Source organism: Solea solea, chromosome 1, assembly GCF_958295425.1.
Source record: "Solea solea chromosome 1, fSolSol10.1, whole genome shotgun sequence".
Lineage (NCBI taxonomy): Eukaryota > Metazoa > Chordata > Actinopteri > Pleuronectiformes > Soleidae > Solea > Solea solea.
The window spans coordinates 15,677,049-15,694,285 of NC_081134.1; the positions used below are offsets into that span (position 1 = coordinate 15,677,049).

Genomic DNA, 17,237 nt, shown 5'->3' on the forward strand with positions numbered 1-17,237 from the left:
ATCAACTCTCCTGATTTTATTTGGTAACGGAAATAGTTGGGGGGAGATGTATTGGAGTTAAAGTTGCTAGAAATACAAATAACAAAGTACAGATACTCAGATTTATGAAGCATTTGAAGCATCCATTGAAAACTAGTACACAACAGATGACAAAGATATGTTTATTGACATATCCATCAGTGCGGACTCCAATGCAATTAACCATGCAAATTATCCAAGACAAGAGTAGATCATAGTTCCAGTGCTTTTTTTTTTAAACTGAACAAAAAGTTACAAATGAAAAGATTGCGGAGGTATTCCATAATCCTCACGTCTCTCTTATTATATACACCCTGGGGGGTCTGCATTAACGGGACATTACCATGTTAGAGACACAACTTGTAAATGTTAACAAGGACAGTCATTGACACAGGTAGGCTTGCTGTAAGTACACCATCCCAAAATATGTCGTATGAACTGAGTCTGGGGACTTCGTTTTTGACACACTAACTCTATTGCAATGTGTCCATAAAGAGGTAATGTTATGTATATATATATATATGTATGTATATATACACTTTAACCAGAAACAGTAAATTCTGATAAAACCACAAAATAAGTGGCAATTTCTTAAAAAAAAACAAAAAACCAAATGATGGAAGAGTTAAGATTTGTCTTGTTTTGGAGAAAAAGAAATAACCAAACAGATATGGCAATAAAATCAATATCCAAACGTTAAGGCACTAGGTGGGCCAAATGCTACACCTGTTTAGTCTTCTACAAATAATTTACAATTTAAACAGTGCAGTTTACATTTGTTAACTTAATGTTTTCCTTTTGAACCATTTTCTATGAATCAATGTAAGGCAATACATTACAAAAAAATACAAGAAAAAAAAATACAATGTACCAAATAAACAACAAAAACAATGGAAATCAATTAAGTTTCAGGACTCCTACATGCCATTACAATGGAACATTCCTTATGGCTTGGAGCAATAAAAATAATTATAATAAAATAATGCATAGATTTAAATCATGATCTTGCATGCTCCTCACTCAATACTCAAAACATCTAATACTCGTGTCCCAATACTCCGCCCCAAACCTGATAAGTGACTTGTAAAGTGATAAGAATAAAGGCAAAAAAAAGGCCAGAGACAAAGGCATGTGTCATTTGTTTTTGTAGCTGGAAACAGAAGTATGCTTGCATTTAGCTTGGGTATCTGTCAGGTGTGGAAAGACACAACAGATATTCGTGTTCCACCTGAGGCACAACCACTCACTGCAGACTGGAAAATCCCTGTATGACAGTACCTTAAACCAAACGCATACTTGCAGGAATCCCAGCAAACCCCCGTTTTATCCTCCTGTTTCCATCAGAATTAGAACTATCATAATATTAAAAACTCAGAATAGCTCTTCAATATCGCTGCACTGTCCATGTTCAGTTCATGACGAGTGTGCCATCTTCTGGTCGAGGTGGAGAGCTGCAAGTTGAGTTGGATGGTGTTCTTGAGAAGTAAAGTGACAGGGAGGGGGGATCAGGCGTCTGTAATGTCCATGATGCCTTTTGTCTGATGTGTTTGCAATTTTCCAGCGCTGGTTTTTTTTAATTGATATATTTTTTTTTCTTTAAATGCATTTTCTATAATACAGGTTTCTCCATTTCTGAAGATGAGGAACGGTTCAGATGGTTAGCTGAAAGAAAGAATAGAGACAGGTGTCCAGTAAAAGAAAGACAATATCTTATACTTGGTTAGTAACCCAATTTGAGTCAACAGACAACAGAAAAGCTCGTTTACAGACACTGCAACACCATTAACACCTTTGCATCATGTTTGACAGGTACGGTAAAAAAACAAGTGGACCATTCTAACCAGTTGTACTGTAAGTCTATCAAGTTAGTTACTGAACCCAACAACACATTAGTGCCAATTAGAAAAAAAACAAGAATCCAAAGTGTCAACTGGAAAAAGCCCAGGAGTCAACCAACCAACCAACCAATCAGGAAGTGTCTTGTGTTAGAAACACCCAGTAACACAATTAATAAATAGAAAAGTTTAATTCTTTAGACCAAAGGTCTAAAAAGTTAACAACACTTTCTGAAGAAGTTCCTGTCAACAAGTGCTGGATGTTGTGTCTGCTGCGTGGAGGCTGGACTGCGCTCTGCTACAACACAGGAGACAAACAGCAGGTCATGTGACTGACTTAACCACATCTCAGCTCAGCCCACCAGATGGGATAAAATAAGACTTCTGACTGTAGCACACCCTCCACTTACTGCCTAAAACAATATCGCAGTGCTCTATTGTAGGTCACGCAGTTAGCCATAGATATTTGAACACTAGTAACTGAAAAAAACAATGTATTGATGCAACCCGATAATTAAAAAAAAACAAAAAAAAATACTGTCGAGTTACCTCAGCTTTCCTGTATTGCTTTTAGGGTTCCTGCGGAAGGACTGGTTTGGTCCAGAGCGAGTGGACATAGAACGAGGAGAGGCTCGAGAAAATGTAGATGGTGGGGTCTTGGGAATCTTCTTTCCAAGGTGACCAATCCACTTCTTCTGCTCATCCTGGGTCAGAGCCAGCAGGAGCATGTCCCGGGCAGAGGTCACATCATAATTTACTGCGGGAGATGGCATGAGAGGATGTTGGTCAAGAAGCATCAATCAAGCACAAATGTTAACTGCATCTAGAAGTCAGAGCTACAAATAAGGATTATTTTCACAGGAGATTAAATCTTCTCTTTTTTGATTTACTATCCCAATCATACTAAGTCAGGCATGTCCAAAGTCCAGCGTGTGTCAGATTGCGTACGGCCAGCAGCTTCAGTTTTATAATGTATTTATGACCGACAGATAACATGCATTCACCACTTGCTGTTATTATGTGTTCTCTGACTCCAGATGTGAAAGACAGACAGAATGATTTAATTCATATTGTGTTTTCTTTTCATTTATTCACTCCTGTGTGGCTTAGATTTGGTCACATTGCCATTTTAATTAATCAATAACCCTTTTGATAACAAATGAATTGATTTGGGTGATTTTCTTTTGCCACGGTAACCTGTAAACAGATTAAAGTTAAGTGAGGACATGTCTGTCTCTATGTGAGATAGGGGTGGAAGTGGCTGATTTTTCAATACTTCGGTCACATTTATACCAACATCTGTTACATTTATCGTCCAAACATCGGCGAAGTCAGCACCGCACACATTCTTGCCCTTAATAAGTCACTTGCCAAGTTTGAAGCCTGTCACACAAACTGTTGGGACAGTTATGCTATTAAAGGATGGACAGACCGACGTTCCTTGAATGAATAGAGGGATAAAAACGCGCTCTCTGGTATCAGGTTCTGAAATGTGAATCCTTTCTGAGTTTATTTGTTCCTCAATGACAATTTATTGGTTTGTTTTTCTGCATTTAATGGAGGTTTATGGAGAGAATAATTGACAGATTAAACAATAATGAAATTAATAAGTAGTTGCAGTTCTCCTAGAAATATAATATACAAGCTATGATCATCCATCAACAGAATGCAAGACCAATAAGAACAAGACTTCAGGAAGGTTACCTTTGCAAGGAGCAATAACGTCTTCCTTTTTGTCAAGATGGTCCTTGTGGCACTTAACATGGCAGCGGCGACACTCCAGGGCCGGAGGCGGCTTGAAGACGTGCCACAAAGGCTTGGAGCAGGCCTCGCAGTTCGAAGGGAAGTGATATAGCGTGGGGATGAACTCATGACCTTTGTGTGGGAGACAGTTAGTCTTGTCGCCCTGAGGGACTGTCTCCATGTCCGCCTCCTTCCTGCACTCTCCTTCATTGGCATACAGAATCTGAAAAACCAGAGAAACTCTGCCTTAAAATACACATTTCTGAGGCTGAGCAAGGACTTGTGAAATCTGACATTTTGGGAGTACACATCGGGAGTACAGTGTTGCAGAGGAGGTGTGGTGATTCAAAAAGCAACAGACATCTCCGGGGGAAAGACAGAGCTCCTACCTGGAATATCCTTGGAATCTCTTCCGTCTCAGCCCGGTACACGTCTCCTTGAGTGACTGGTCTAACATGAAATAGTTTACTGCGAAGGAAAACACAAAATCAACAATTACAGATGAGTCACTGATTCTGAAAACACACACTTTACACATATATATATATATATATAAAAAACAATAACTTACTCTATATCTAGTACCATTGAGGGGTTGGACTGTTCCTTATCCTGCTCATCGTTGTAGAACAGGATCTTCTTACTGCTCACCACCACATACTGTAAAAATGAAGAAGACAATGGCATGAAGGCCGATATTGGCCAATTCAGAGAATGTTCTTAAACAGAGGCAATGCGAAGTAAACACAACACACCTGCTTCTTCCATCCGTATCGCTTGATATTCGCACGATTAGGAATAGACAGCCAACCCTCCAATCTGGATTCTGAAAGTCGAAAGTAAAGAAAGACGCAAATTTAATTCAATACCACCAATGCACGGGAGACACTGGCCATGCAGTGATTCAAATCCAAACTCAACTGAGGGGGGAAAAGTTTGAAGTCTCAAAGGTCATAAGTGTTGCCAAACAGCAGGTCAACCCCTGATGTAGTTCTACCAGCATTAGAGTAACTGCACTGGAGAAGGTGACGAGGGATATACATCTAGATATCTCATGCTGCGACTAAACACTCCCCATGCAGGAGGAAAATGTTAGACATACGTAAATCCTTGTTAAGAGAGCATGGAAGATTGTATCATTAGTCGTGTTAAAACACCATAATAAAGGCTTTGCAGCAGGATTTCGGTGTTCATTTAAGCCCAATTAGTTTTTTAATCACTCACTCCTTTGATAGGTGTAGAAATGATAATTCATAAGTGCATGCAGCTGAAACAACACAGGAACATTGAACCGAGAGGGACTCATCTGCTAGGTGTGACATTGGGAAGTCTTTCTATCCTACAAGAGCAGAACTTCAGAGTGAACATGCGGACAAAAAAACATATTAAATGAACATTATCAGTGTTGGAGGTGCACAGTGCTGTGAACGAAGTCAGTCTCAAGACACATTTTGAAAGGTGCTAAGAGTGATGTGGTAAACCTGAAGTCAGTGACGTGATGCGGTCACCTTACACCAAGTCATTGCGCCAGTGTGGTCACTTAACATTCGGTTAATATTAGTCCATAAATTTGGTTGATCAGGTGGTCACAATAACGTTTAAATTTCATTTATATGCCACTCCGTAAGACTTCTTTCAAAAGTGTTTCATGAATCCCCACAGCACAGGAGGCTCTATCACGTCTGGCAAAAAAAAAATTAAAAATCAGGGGCAAAAAAGACAAACACACGAGAGCTGCAGCACAGGCCAGGCAAAGGGGCTCGTCCACTCAGTTACTCACAGAGGGAAAGGAATAGTAGTTACAAAGATAAGAAGAGCAAGGAGAACCAACTGGACATGAGGGGAATAAAGAGAGAATGGTTTAACCACAGATACGTTGTTTTTTTTATTCCTGTATTTGAGACTCAGTGTTAGTATTAGAAGGTGCAGTGTCCAGTTAAACCCAGAGGTGACCTTACCTGCAATGTTGCTGTCCGTCTCATCGGTCTGCAAACTGGTAACACTCGAGTTATCCATGCGCTGTTGCAGGTCGTTCAGTTTCTCCCGAAGCTGCTCGATATCGCTCTCCTTACTGTCCAGCTGCATCTGCAGCTCGTTGCGATACGTGCATTCTTCTACCAGTTGCTGTTGGTGAGAAAGTGAGGATATCAAAACGTCGAGACTCTTCTAGATTCTACCGTAACACACTGATGTCAACTTACCGCCTGCATCTCACTCAGCTCCTTCTGATACTTGATGGCCATGTGGTTGAACTTCTCCTTCTCCTGATTAAGGTCCAGCTGAAGCTTGCGGTTCTCCTTCTCTTTCTTCCGCAGGTCTGCAGTACTGCCCTTCTTCTTCTGGTCCAGCTTCATGTCCTTGCGGTTCAGGATCTCTGCCAGCTTGTTCACCGCCTGGCAGATAGAGGTCGATCTCTCAGCCACCATTGTACAGTTACATAACCGGTGTTCACTGTCGGACCACAAGTGCCCGTGTTTACCTGAGTCTTCAGTGTGCGCTCTGTGGTGAGGACCTTCTCATAGTTGGCCCTGATTGTATTTGCAATCTCCTCCTTCTGAGCTGCGTACTCTGTCAGGGATAACAGCATAATTACAACATAGCAGGGAGAAACAGTAGACCCACTACTACATACTACATTCATTTCAAGAGCTTGTCAAACAACTTTCAGGACCAGTGCACCCATTCTCAAGGAGCCAGCATAGTTTCAGACACAGATCAAAGTTAGTTACGTTACAAAATTTAAGTAATTTATAGTAAAACAAGCTAACAGTTTTCTCCCAGACAGCACCTCAAAAGAGAGAGGCAGCAAACAGAACTGTATCCAAATATAAGCATACAGCTTATGTTATTTTCACATCCGAAATCAAACATTTACAAAAAAATTCCAAGGTCTTGCTTTTCTTTTCCCTTGGGAACCCTGTTACCAAAAGGGGACAGTACCTTCTTCCTGAGTTTTCAGCTTCTCATTCAGTTCGCCCGTCTCTTTGCTGAGATTCTCCACATCTTTGGTCAGAGTTTTATGAGATTCCTCGAGCTGCAGAGGAATTTTGAAGGTTATTGTTTTCGTGACAACTGACCCTCTACATGAATAATACAAATATATCGACAGGGCGAAGGAAGCTATTAAACTCCCGTTGCATCGACATATTTAGATATTTCTGGTGTTCTTACCCGTGAAATGGTGGCATCTTTTTCCCCAACCTCCTGCTTATATCTGGTCACTGCCTTCTTATTCTCCTGGCTGAGCTCAAAGTACTGTTCCTCCTGAAGTGCCCGCGCAAGCTGCTCTGATTCTGCCTTGGTTACCGTCAGATCCAGCTGGGCAGACAGGGAGTCCCTTTGTCCAGGATGAAACAAATGTTGAATATTAGTTGAATAAAACCTTCCTTATTTCAGCTTTTTGGACAGCTTCAGACACAAATAATATATCAACAAGGCAACATTTGTTGGTCAATAATTAATATTTAGAGGGTTTAATATACAAGTCACAGGGCTGCTATGTGCATGAAGGGTATTCGGTTTCTTACCTTTCACTGCACAAATCCTGCACCCTCTTTTGAGCCTCTTGTACCAGTCGGTTCCTTTCCTCGAGCTCCTCTTTTAGTTCCTTAACCTGAGTTTTGTAAAGTGTCTAAAGGGGGATGGACAAATCGGTTATACCACATATTTCAAATTGAATCAAGAGGACAGAAATGCATAGGAACAGAGAATTTTACTTACAGAAAAATACTGTTCGGCCTCAAGCTGGTCTTGAAGTTCCCTCATCTGTCCCTCGTTGCCTCTGTATTGTCTGGTAACACAGCAAAAAAAAAAGGCGAGGGACTTAATTTTTATTTCTTCAGTAAACCAATGTATCTGGCTACTTTTACCCAGATATTTCCTCTCATAAGTTGAGGCAGTTTCTGTTAAACAAAACTCTTTAAAGCTATAGTACGTAGCTTTGATATCTATTAGGTTCAAACCACTGTCAAATGAGTTCTCACAAGAGTTAGGGTTAACCCTTGCTCTGATTAAGTCTATCAGCTCCACATGACTCCGCAGTTTTTAGATCTTATGTCACCTGGCAACGTTGCTGCACTGCACACAGAAAGTTATTGGTTTTATTTCATCACAGACAGATGGAACAGCAACATTTTGGTGAGACAGCAAATACTTTGGAGTTTGACTGAAAACACAAAGCAGTGCCCACAAAAATTGCTCCCTCAGTCAGGTCTGATGGAGACAAATAGAGGCAGAATAACATCAACAAAAAAAATAAAGTTACACACTGTAGACAAACCATACAAACACTGAAGTGAGGGCAACAAGTAGCACTGGCTGCTGTGCTCGCCAGGGGATTAGGAATGGATTGGAAGGAGCTGGACTCGGTGTAAACCCTAATCTTGTGGTGTAAACGCTGTCACAGAGCAGCTTTGGCATTCTCACCCCTCTAAGCTGGAATAATAGCACTTATTTGAAAATAACACGCAATTGGAAGGCAATTTATGTCTTAACGTTCAAAGAGCATTATTGGGCAGTTCAGCAACAACAGAAAGTCCAAATACCAGACGGAGGACACTGCCAGTTTCTTTGAGAATAAAATGAGATGCACAACTGGCTCAGATGTTTCCATTTTTCCAAGAAAACATCATATTCTATTCTGTCTTCATTTGTCTATTTTATGCAGGCAACGCACCATGTTACATGTTATCCGAGTAAGTGTTTCCTACACGTTTTTATGAGGGGGACCCACTCGTTAAAGTTGACAAAATTATCAAGACCTGTTTACAATAAAAATAGTGACAAGAGCGATAATGTATAATGCTCATATTTTTGCTGACATTTCTGTAAACCGGCCACTTGAAAGAGATATGTTGGATAAATGAACTACAATTTACTTTAATGCATGCTATTTAATAATTCTTAATTAAAAGGCTGTGGAAATATTAAGCAATTTTATTTGGCATCCACCCAAAGAAAGATTCCCACGACCCATCAGTGGTTCCCAACCAAGCCTCTGGGAATGACTGACCCAAGTCATATGTAGTCAACGCTGTATGAGCAGTATTTGTATTAGAGAAATGACTCACTTGGTCAGCTGTGCCAACTGGAACTCCAGTGACCGTTTAGTCTCTAGTGCTGCGTTGATCTCTTGTTTGAGCTGCTTCTCTGAACACCTAAGACGGTCCACTTCCTGTGTGCGGCTCTTCAAGTCATTCTGAGACAGGATGCGCTTGCTCGACTCCTGCTCCAACTGTATCCGCAGGTTCTTTACCTGAAGAGTGACGAAATAAGGAAATGTGAGATGTCACATTATCAAAGCACACGAAAGCAGTGCAAAGGGATCTTGATTTTTTTACCAAGACTGTCAAGGTGAAAGTGAGGTTACTTACGTCATCTTCCAGCCTCTCTTTTTGCTTCATCAGCTGCTCCATCTTCTGCACAGACTGCTTGAGGTCAAACTCTAGCATTGAACACTGCTTCTCCACCTCCACTACTCGGCTTTCAGCTCTCATCCTGGCTCCATTCTCCTCAGACATCTTCTGCTGAACAGCTGGAGAAGCAAGATGAAAGATTAAGAGTGAGCTCTTTCCCCACTGCCAAACTGAACATCCATAATCATTTCAGTATTTGGAAAGATTTCACCGTGATCAATGCATGCGTCAAGAGAATGTACAGTGCCTTTCGTCATCATGTGTTTATTTTGTTTTGCGAACATGTTTGACACTCCGTGTTTTCTGTAAACCAAAGTAATGATTTTAACTTTAAAAAAATCTCTGGCCCTAAGTCAAAAGGGCCAAAAGAATCTCAGTATGGAAGAAATTAGACAAGGAGAGGCTGAACTATTCTCTATTCAAGCAAAAACAAGATAAAGGGCAATAAATCCCCTGCACCTAACATTCTTCTATTGCAAAAAAAAAAATGCTTTAGAGTCCAGCTTTAATATGCAATGTGGCAATGTCCTGACATGCTGACTAGTTTATACCAGAATTCCTCCCACCCAAACTGCCCCTGGAGGTGAGTCTGATACAACATTATAAAAGAAAGACAAAGCAGGGAGAAGGTGGTGGTGTGACAGCTATAGAAATGGGGACAACAAATAATGAAGAGAGAACAAAAAAGCGATGGCAAAGATAAAAAAAAAGAGAAAGAAATGGAAATAGGAAAAAGAATGGTGAAAAACAGCAAGTAAGACAAGCTCCGACATAGGACTGGCATACCATTCATTGCAGCTGATTTGGCTTCTTCAATAGACTCGTATTTGTCAGTGAGCTGTGCCCGCGTCACCCTGTGTTCCGTCTGTTCTTGCTCAAGACGCTGCTGCAGGGTCTTAAGTTTGTAGTTGAGGTCTATTTCAAGATTGTTCTTTTCCTGGTGGGGAGAAAATGAGAACCAGGAAAACAACATGAAGCAGGACTCTACAACATCTAAAAAAAACAAGATGCACAGAAAGCACAGACATGTATGCATAAAGACTACAGCCAGCGTATACCTTCTCCATGTTATTGCTCCTTTCCTGGGATTGTTTCCGTTCCGCCTCCATTTTAGAGAGGCTGAGCTTCAAGTTTTTGTTATCCTCTTGCAATCCTGACATCCTCGCTGAGGATGAAAGACAAACAGACGGATATTTCATAGTTCACAGATGGAGTCTCAGACATTGATTGACAAACTTTATACCACTATTCTGACCGACTTATAGGACTGAATTAAAAAGTGGCTGACAGATAAATCAGAGATGAATTTGTGTGCTGTGGGGCACGTCAGTGATTGAGCATGTCTAAAATCTGTCAGGGAGAGTGTGTCAGCTTCTATTACGTGGAATTTGTGCACATTCGTGCGAGTGTAAATGACAATGAGTTGTTTTTTTGGCTGTATAAGTCTGTCCAAATGTTTGATTTAGTCACCAGTGTGCAGCTGTAATAAACAGCACATTATATTCTAAAAATACAAACAGAGCACTTGTGATTTTGTCACGCAATTATGATTTTAGATGATGTCCATGGGTCACCTTGCAGCTCCCTGATCTCCTCGGATCCAAGGCTGTAGTTCCTCCTTTCAGAGTCCAAGGTGCTCTGAAGAAGCAGAAGCTCCTTCTCCAGCTGCGCCTTCTCTGCGTCTCCTGCACGGCTCCTCTCCTGCATCTCACGGTTCAAACTCTCCAGCTGACTCATTGACTTTGCCATCTCCGTGTGACTCTTCCTCAGTCTCGCAGCGGTGTCCGACTCTGCGCGCAGCAGGTCATTGGCCTCCTCCAGCTGCCAATCAAAACAGACATGGTGAGGACGGGCGGAGGCTTAGGGAGTTTTGTCCATTCGTCAGACTGCATGTGTGCATTTCAACTGTACCTGATTCTGCAGCTGGACAATCTTGTCGTTTGAGGCCTGCGAGTTGTAACTGATCTTCCTCATATCTTCAAGCTGCTCCTTTAAAGTCGACACTGTGAAGAAAACAAAACAGAGCCATTTAAAAAATCACATTTCACAATCGGTGTACACACACAGTAGTGCATTTAGTGCCATCATCTGTACTTAGTCAATGGGAAATTCAAAGCGACATGTGCATGTAGCACTTAATTAGATGTGTGGTTAGCAGCAAGCAAGGTGAGGAGGGTCATTTGAGCATCAGCCTTGGCCACATCAAATGATACTGAGCGGATGAGGGCATTACCATATTACAAAACTATGTTCAAACACAGAGTGCGTCACCGCTTCACTCTGCAATTATCCTTAAATTGCAAAGTTTCTGAATCGTGCATCAGCAGCACCTCATTATCTTTACCCTCATTCTCCAGATTGCGTCTCTTCTCTGCGTCCTGGTCGGCTTTTCTTTGGTACTCTGTGAATCGGTGCTGCATCATGAGCTTTTCCTTCTCCAGTATAGACATGCTGGCTTCTGAATTCGTCCGAAGGTTCGCCTGTGGTGAGGGACAAGCGAGCAGTCATGAGGCAGAGACAAACTCGCTGAACGCTTTTTTTGAAAATAGAAAAGTTTCTTTCTTTCTTTACACGGATATAACTGCAAAGCAGCCAATAACGTCAGATTAAGATCTGTTCATAATTTAAAAAGAGTGAAGGTGTCAAGTTAACCTCTTCATCCAGTTCTTTCATGATCTTCTCAATCTTGTTGTTGGATGTCCTACGAGGAGCAGAGAAAAAAAAAAAAAACGCTTACAAACCGATGTGGACAATAATTCAGTAAGAATATAAAATCATAATATTAATATTAACAAAGGCCCATTAAACATCAATATCATGTTTATGCACAGTGCAAACACACTTTGAGACGTATCATATGACTGACATTAAGGTTTTGCCTCAGATTTGTGAAATATGTGATTATGAAAATGAATTGGATTCGTTATCTTCATTTTCTCTTTGTCCATAGGCTAATTTGAAACTTTTTTTCGTTATGATAATGTTAACTGCCATATCAGGCATTCTTAAAAACTAGATTTTATGTTGTACGTGTTGTAAAATTTGACTTGAAATCCAGCAATGGCCTGGTTTCTCTTTGAGAAATATGTTTTTCATAATAAACATAATTGGGCGAGACAAAATAAAACTTTTTTTAAATTTGCATACATTTTCAATAAGCATCAACGCGCCTCTGTACGTGTCTCATGTCATACCTGCATTTCTGTTCCAACTCATCCTTCTGCTGCATCTCACTGTGGAGCTGTTCCTCTAGATGGTAGATTCGTTTTTGGAGGTTTTCCAGCTAAACAGAGGCATACCGTAGATTAGAAAACTGGCAGATATCCTGTATATCAAAACAATGAATATAGTAGTCTTCTACTAACATGACTCTTGTCTTCCTTTGTGGAGCTGCTACGTTTGTCACTGGTCTTTGAGGTGGTGGAGCTGCGTAAAGGACTTGAAAATGACATGTTCTTATCATTATCTAGTAACAAACTAAACTTAAAAATTAGTTTAACAGGAATAAAGACTTACTGCTTGCTGCTGTAGTAAGTGAAGCCTACAAAGGGGAGCTGGTTGCCCACAAAGGCCTTTGGTATGGGAAAGGTCTCCTCCTCTCCCCGGTCCTCTTCAATGTCGTCAAAATTACTGGTGTCGATGTCACTGCTCAGTTCAGGTACAACTGGAGCAGCCGCTGTAAATGGCACGAGGAGACAGAAGATTCATGATAGGCAATATAAAGCCACCATAGTTCATTATGCATCATTTATCTCGTGTTTTAAAAAACACATCATGTAAAGGCCTCAAAATCATCTTCAAATATATAGGCTTTACCTATTCTTACCTAAGGGTGTGTTTACATCTCTGAGCATAGCTATAAGACAAGCCTGTAACTTACAATGACGCAAATGTTCACTCACCAATCTTCACACATGAATACACAAATAAAACTAATAAGACCAGACTAGGCATTTAAATGATCCCTTTGTTTTTAAATGTTTGGCTAATTACTCTCTCCAAACACTATCATTTTAAGTCATTTCTTTTTTCCCCCATCTCATTACATTTTGAGTTTTTCTAGATGAGCTTTCTTTTGAAATCTCTTTAAATCAAAAGGAAACCAGCCAGCTAGCAGAGCTGATTAGCCTGTGAAACAAAAAGGAAACAAACGCTAAAGTGCTGACTTCAGCCTAGTCAAGTTTTTTTTATTTAACCTTTATTTAACCAGGAAAAGACTCACTGAGGTTAAAAATCTCTTTTACAAGAGTGTCCTGGCCAAGACAGGCAGTAGCACAGTCATACATACACACAAACACAAGGTGGACACAAACATTAAAATCACTTAGCATCCAAAACTGCAAACATTTCAAGGTCAGCTACAATAATAAAAGCCTCAGGCAAAACATCTACAGCCAGATGTTTCTGCCTCCAGGTCATCCATTTTCCAATAAAAGTGTTCAATGAGACCAACTCCTTTTGTTTCAAAGTTTTCTGTAACATGTTCCAGGCAGAGGGAGCAGCAAACCTTCCCAGTTCAGTTTTGACATTTGGGACAGACAGCAAGAACAAATCCGGAGACCGAAGACTATAAGTCCCAGTATTATTTCGGTTAATGTAGGACATTAAGTAATAAATATAAAGCCACTAAAGTACCGACTCAAGTGACTGGATTAAGCCATGTATTTCTAATCTCTCTCCACTCCAGACGCAATGCCAACACATTAACATTTGCATTTAACTGCTTCCCCTGTTGTTGGCCTCAGAAATGCAGTACCGCCAGCAATCATGTTTGGTCTTAGAATAGGATGCTGAATGAATGGCTCATCCACAAGAATTTCCTGCAACTGTCTGTAGTAGGTCAAATGTAAAACAAGGTTGCTTTGCAATAACAAAAAGCAAACAGCCAGCTGGAATGGGAAGTGTGAATGTAATCTGTAACCCTAGCTGTGAAAATGTCCTTACCGTCTCTGATGATCTCCCATGTCCACTGGTCATTCTTGAAGAAAGGATGCCTCTTGATTTCATCTACACCGTTACGGCCAAGGCGAACTTCCCTACAGCAGTGAGGAGGACATACTGGGTTGTGACACTTGAACAATTCAGAGCGTGATTTTCACAAAAGCGGCAGAAGAAAGGATTCTCGAAATCCTTCCACAGAGGGGCCTCAACACCTGAAACTACTTGACCCAAACAATAAAGAGAGGGCCAGAGATAAGGACCCTCTTTCAGGATTCAGCTTTTGTTCCAGTCACTCTCTGACCTGTCAGTCAGGAAAGCACAGATGAGATTCTTGGCATCGTTGGAGATGTCGCTGTCTTCAGGGAAGGTCAGGGCGTTCTTGTGGTTCATAATTTTGCTGTACGTCCCCACCAGTGAGTCCGCATAGAACGGAGTGTCACCTGTGCAAGACACCAGACAAATAAGAGCCACTGGTGGATGAGGAAAATTTACACAGAAAGTGCTTCAAGATTGTTTTATATTAAAAAAAAACAACTTACAAATGGCACAAAATACCATACTATTTGAAACCTTTGACTCAATTTGTTGAATCATGAATGAACAACTTACCAACTAGCATTTCATACAGGAAAACTCCCACAGACCACCAGTCGCACTCTCTGCCATAATAGCCATCTCCTCCTTGGGATTTAAGTACCTCAGGTGAAATGTAGTCAGGAGTTCCCACTGCTGTGTCACATCGTACCATACCATCCTGAGGAGAGCAAGAATTATTTTCCAAGAAAAAAAAAAATACAATAATAGAAAAACAAAAGCCAACCATCATTAAGCGTTTAAGTTATATAAATTATATAATTAAAGGGTTCGTTTGAAGGAAAGATTGACAATACCTTGTTCATTTTCATACAGGTCCCAAAGTCTGCCAGTTTTAAGTGACCTGATTTGTCTAACAACATGTTATCAGGCTTCACGTCCCTGCGAGGACAAAAAGAATGTGATGTCAAACAAATATACAACATGTAAACAATGCCTCAAAACCAAGCATAGAACAATCAAACTGAAAAACGTTGCAGGTCATGCTAGTGCTGCCTGACAGCGCCATTAACGAAAGCAGTTCTTGACATCAGAGCTGTCTGGAAGTGCTGCATGCCGCTACAGTGATAAGTCAAAGTAATGAGGTATGAAGGGAGCTGGGAATTGAGAGAGCAGAATTTATGACTGCATGAAATTTCCTTTCACTGCAACTTCCAGCCACTAATGGGAAAACAGCAGAGAACAAACTGATACATCTGTCACGGTGTGAATTCTCCACCACTGTAGCTGTGCACAGGGCTTCGTATGTCAATTAGTATTAGTAAGCGTTTAATAATGGTGACAAATAGGGAACTCGTGTCTGTTCTGTATACGGCAGATTGATTCCTCAAGTCGTGCAAGAGATATTAAAGCATCATGGCACTGAACTGAATAGAAACATTGTATAAACATTATTGTAGAAAAACATACAGCAAATGAAAAACAACAATCACAATAACTATAGCTTTTTAAAAAACCTTATAACTGGTTTTGGATTCAGGTAGTTTGGGTCAAAGTCAAAGAGAAATTTGTTTTCTCAAGTAATGTAAGAGACCTATATTTATTATACAAGCTACCAGCTAAAAACAATTAATTTCTTCCTGAGCTACTTCCTGCTCTTTAAAAGTCCCTTAGATCATAGGTTTCCACCACTCCCTCTAGACTAGAGCCTAGTGCAAGACTGTGATAGATATAATACTTTCCCATACTTGCTTTGGACATTTCAGAAGCCCTTCTGGCTCACAGAGGCAAGAAACCCCTGTTTCATTAGAAATGCATCAAATCCATGTGTTTGACTGCAGCCAATTTGAAAACCAAAGCCACACGCACACAATAAGCTTTACTGTAATACAGCAGCTGCTGGAGGGAAGCGAGAGAAGGAACGCAAAGACAAAAGACATAAAAAGAGAAAGAAAAACATAGATTTAACTAGCTAAAATAAAGTTTGATAGGCTAGGTTGCCTATTGATATTCACTTACCCTTACACAACGAATGGGGTACTAGAAGCATGCAACACTAAAATACAACAAAACCGATCATAGTTGTACCAGCCATCAGGTAACCAGGACAAATCCTGAACCAGCTCTGCCCACTGCTATACAACAACTACGAGACGAAACACTCATCAGGGATATGGAGAAGTTTTGTTATTACCTATGAATAAACCCCATGGAGTGGATTGCAGCCAGAGCTAGCACCACCTCGGCTGTATAAAAGCGGGCCCACTTCTCTGGGACATCATAGTTGCTCATTAAGTTCACCAAGTCTCCACCGGGCATGTATTCCATCACCATGTAGAGGTAGCGATCATCTTGGAAAGCAAAAAAGAGCTGGAAAGAAGAGACAAATGATCAGTGAAACACAAAAAATAATAGGAAGCTGCCATTCAGTGTAGTCATTGATTTAATAGGTAACCTGAATCCAAAGATTTGCATATGAGCTGCAGATAATATCAACCTAGGTGAACATGTTTTTGGATGCTTAATCTCCATTGCATCTTACCTGCACCACCCATGAACTATTGGCAAAAGCCATGATGTCTCTCTCCTCCCAGAAGAAAGCAGAGTCCGACCTCTTGATCATCTCAAACTTGCTCAGAAGCTTCATGGCATAGACTTTGCTTGTGGCTTTGTGTCTTACCTGTTAAGATGTTGAGGTGACAATTTAGTCAAGATTTCACGAACAACTTGTTTTGGAGCATATATTTTTAACTACTAAAAATATGGATTGTATTGGAGGTTTATAGATACAAAAATGACATTCTTACCAATTGCACTTCTCCAAATGCTCCCCTACCAATAACTTTAACCACCTCATAGTCCACAGCTTTCATCCGTAGATCACGAATTTTACTAATAGTTTCTTTATCTGAAAAATAAAAATGAAGACAGATGTTACAGTATATAGAGTATGCAGAATACTAAAATGTGACTAAGTTGTTGCATTGGCCTGTAAGAACAGCCTTGACCTCACATGCTAACGCATCACAGCCAAAGTTATAGATGTCAACACCACTCAGTACGTTCACTTGACATTAGAAAAAAAATATTGTGTACACAGTGATGTTTTCAAAAACACATTCAGACAACGGGATTAAGAGTTCAATTAACACTACATGTTTAAGTTAAGTCAGACCAGAGTCAAAAGCTGGCCTAGGTGCTGTGCACATGCACCACAGTTTCCACCTTAAGCTAGAACAGGGAAATAATAGCA

The 17,237-nt window shown here is 40.5% G+C and overlaps 1 protein-coding gene across 3 annotated transcripts in view; it reads right to left on the minus strand.

The window, feature by feature from the left end:
* Positions 1 to 147: 147 nt before the first annotated feature.
* The window catches only part of rock1 (Rho-associated, coiled-coil containing protein kinase 1), a 28,590-nt gene continuing 11,500 nt past the window's right edge, over positions 148 to 17,237 (minus strand). Inside the window, exons 3-33 of one of the 3 annotated variants that reach the window (XM_058627763.1) lie at positions 16,792 to 16,892; positions 16,527 to 16,664; positions 16,179 to 16,354; positions 14,842 to 14,926; positions 14,561 to 14,705; positions 14,253 to 14,391; positions 13,955 to 14,046; positions 12,527 to 12,686; positions 12,376 to 12,448; positions 12,205 to 12,293; positions 11,663 to 11,711; positions 11,355 to 11,490; positions 10,922 to 11,013; positions 10,585 to 10,831; positions 10,069 to 10,175; positions 9,797 to 9,947; positions 8,969 to 9,129; positions 8,666 to 8,850; positions 7,317 to 7,386; positions 7,124 to 7,227; positions 6,768 to 6,933; positions 6,537 to 6,630; positions 6,076 to 6,164; positions 5,798 to 5,989; positions 5,555 to 5,720; positions 4,352 to 4,422; positions 4,168 to 4,256; positions 3,986 to 4,064; positions 3,558 to 3,819; positions 2,403 to 2,610; positions 148 to 2,151 (exon numbers count right to left, since the gene is read on the minus strand). In XM_058627763.1, coding sequence (XP_058483746.1) covers positions 2,100 to 2,151; positions 2,403 to 2,610; positions 3,558 to 3,819; positions 3,986 to 4,064; positions 4,168 to 4,256; positions 4,352 to 4,422; positions 5,555 to 5,720; positions 5,798 to 5,989; positions 6,076 to 6,164; positions 6,537 to 6,630; positions 6,768 to 6,933; positions 7,124 to 7,227; positions 7,317 to 7,386; positions 8,666 to 8,850; positions 8,969 to 9,129; positions 9,797 to 9,947; positions 10,069 to 10,175; positions 10,585 to 10,831; positions 10,922 to 11,013; positions 11,355 to 11,490; positions 11,663 to 11,711; positions 12,205 to 12,293; positions 12,376 to 12,448; positions 12,527 to 12,686; positions 13,955 to 14,046; positions 14,253 to 14,391; positions 14,561 to 14,705; positions 14,842 to 14,926; positions 16,179 to 16,354; positions 16,527 to 16,664; positions 16,792 to 16,892 — 3,968 coding nt within the window. In that variant the 3' untranslated portion in view covers positions 148 to 2,099. Of the gene's footprint in view, positions 2,152 to 2,402; positions 2,611 to 3,557; positions 3,820 to 3,985; positions 4,065 to 4,167; positions 4,257 to 4,351; positions 4,423 to 5,376; positions 5,427 to 5,554; positions 5,721 to 5,797; positions 5,990 to 6,075; positions 6,165 to 6,536; positions 6,631 to 6,767; positions 6,934 to 7,123; positions 7,228 to 7,316; positions 7,387 to 8,665; positions 8,851 to 8,968; positions 9,130 to 9,796; positions 9,948 to 10,068; positions 10,176 to 10,584; positions 10,832 to 10,921; positions 11,014 to 11,354; positions 11,491 to 11,662; positions 11,712 to 12,204; positions 12,294 to 12,375; positions 12,449 to 12,526; positions 12,687 to 13,954; positions 14,047 to 14,252; positions 14,392 to 14,560; positions 14,706 to 14,841; positions 14,927 to 16,178; positions 16,355 to 16,526; positions 16,665 to 16,791; positions 16,893 to 17,237 lie in introns of those variants that run through there. The other 2 variants (XM_058627772.1, XR_009240111.1) reach the window with 2 other exon arrangements.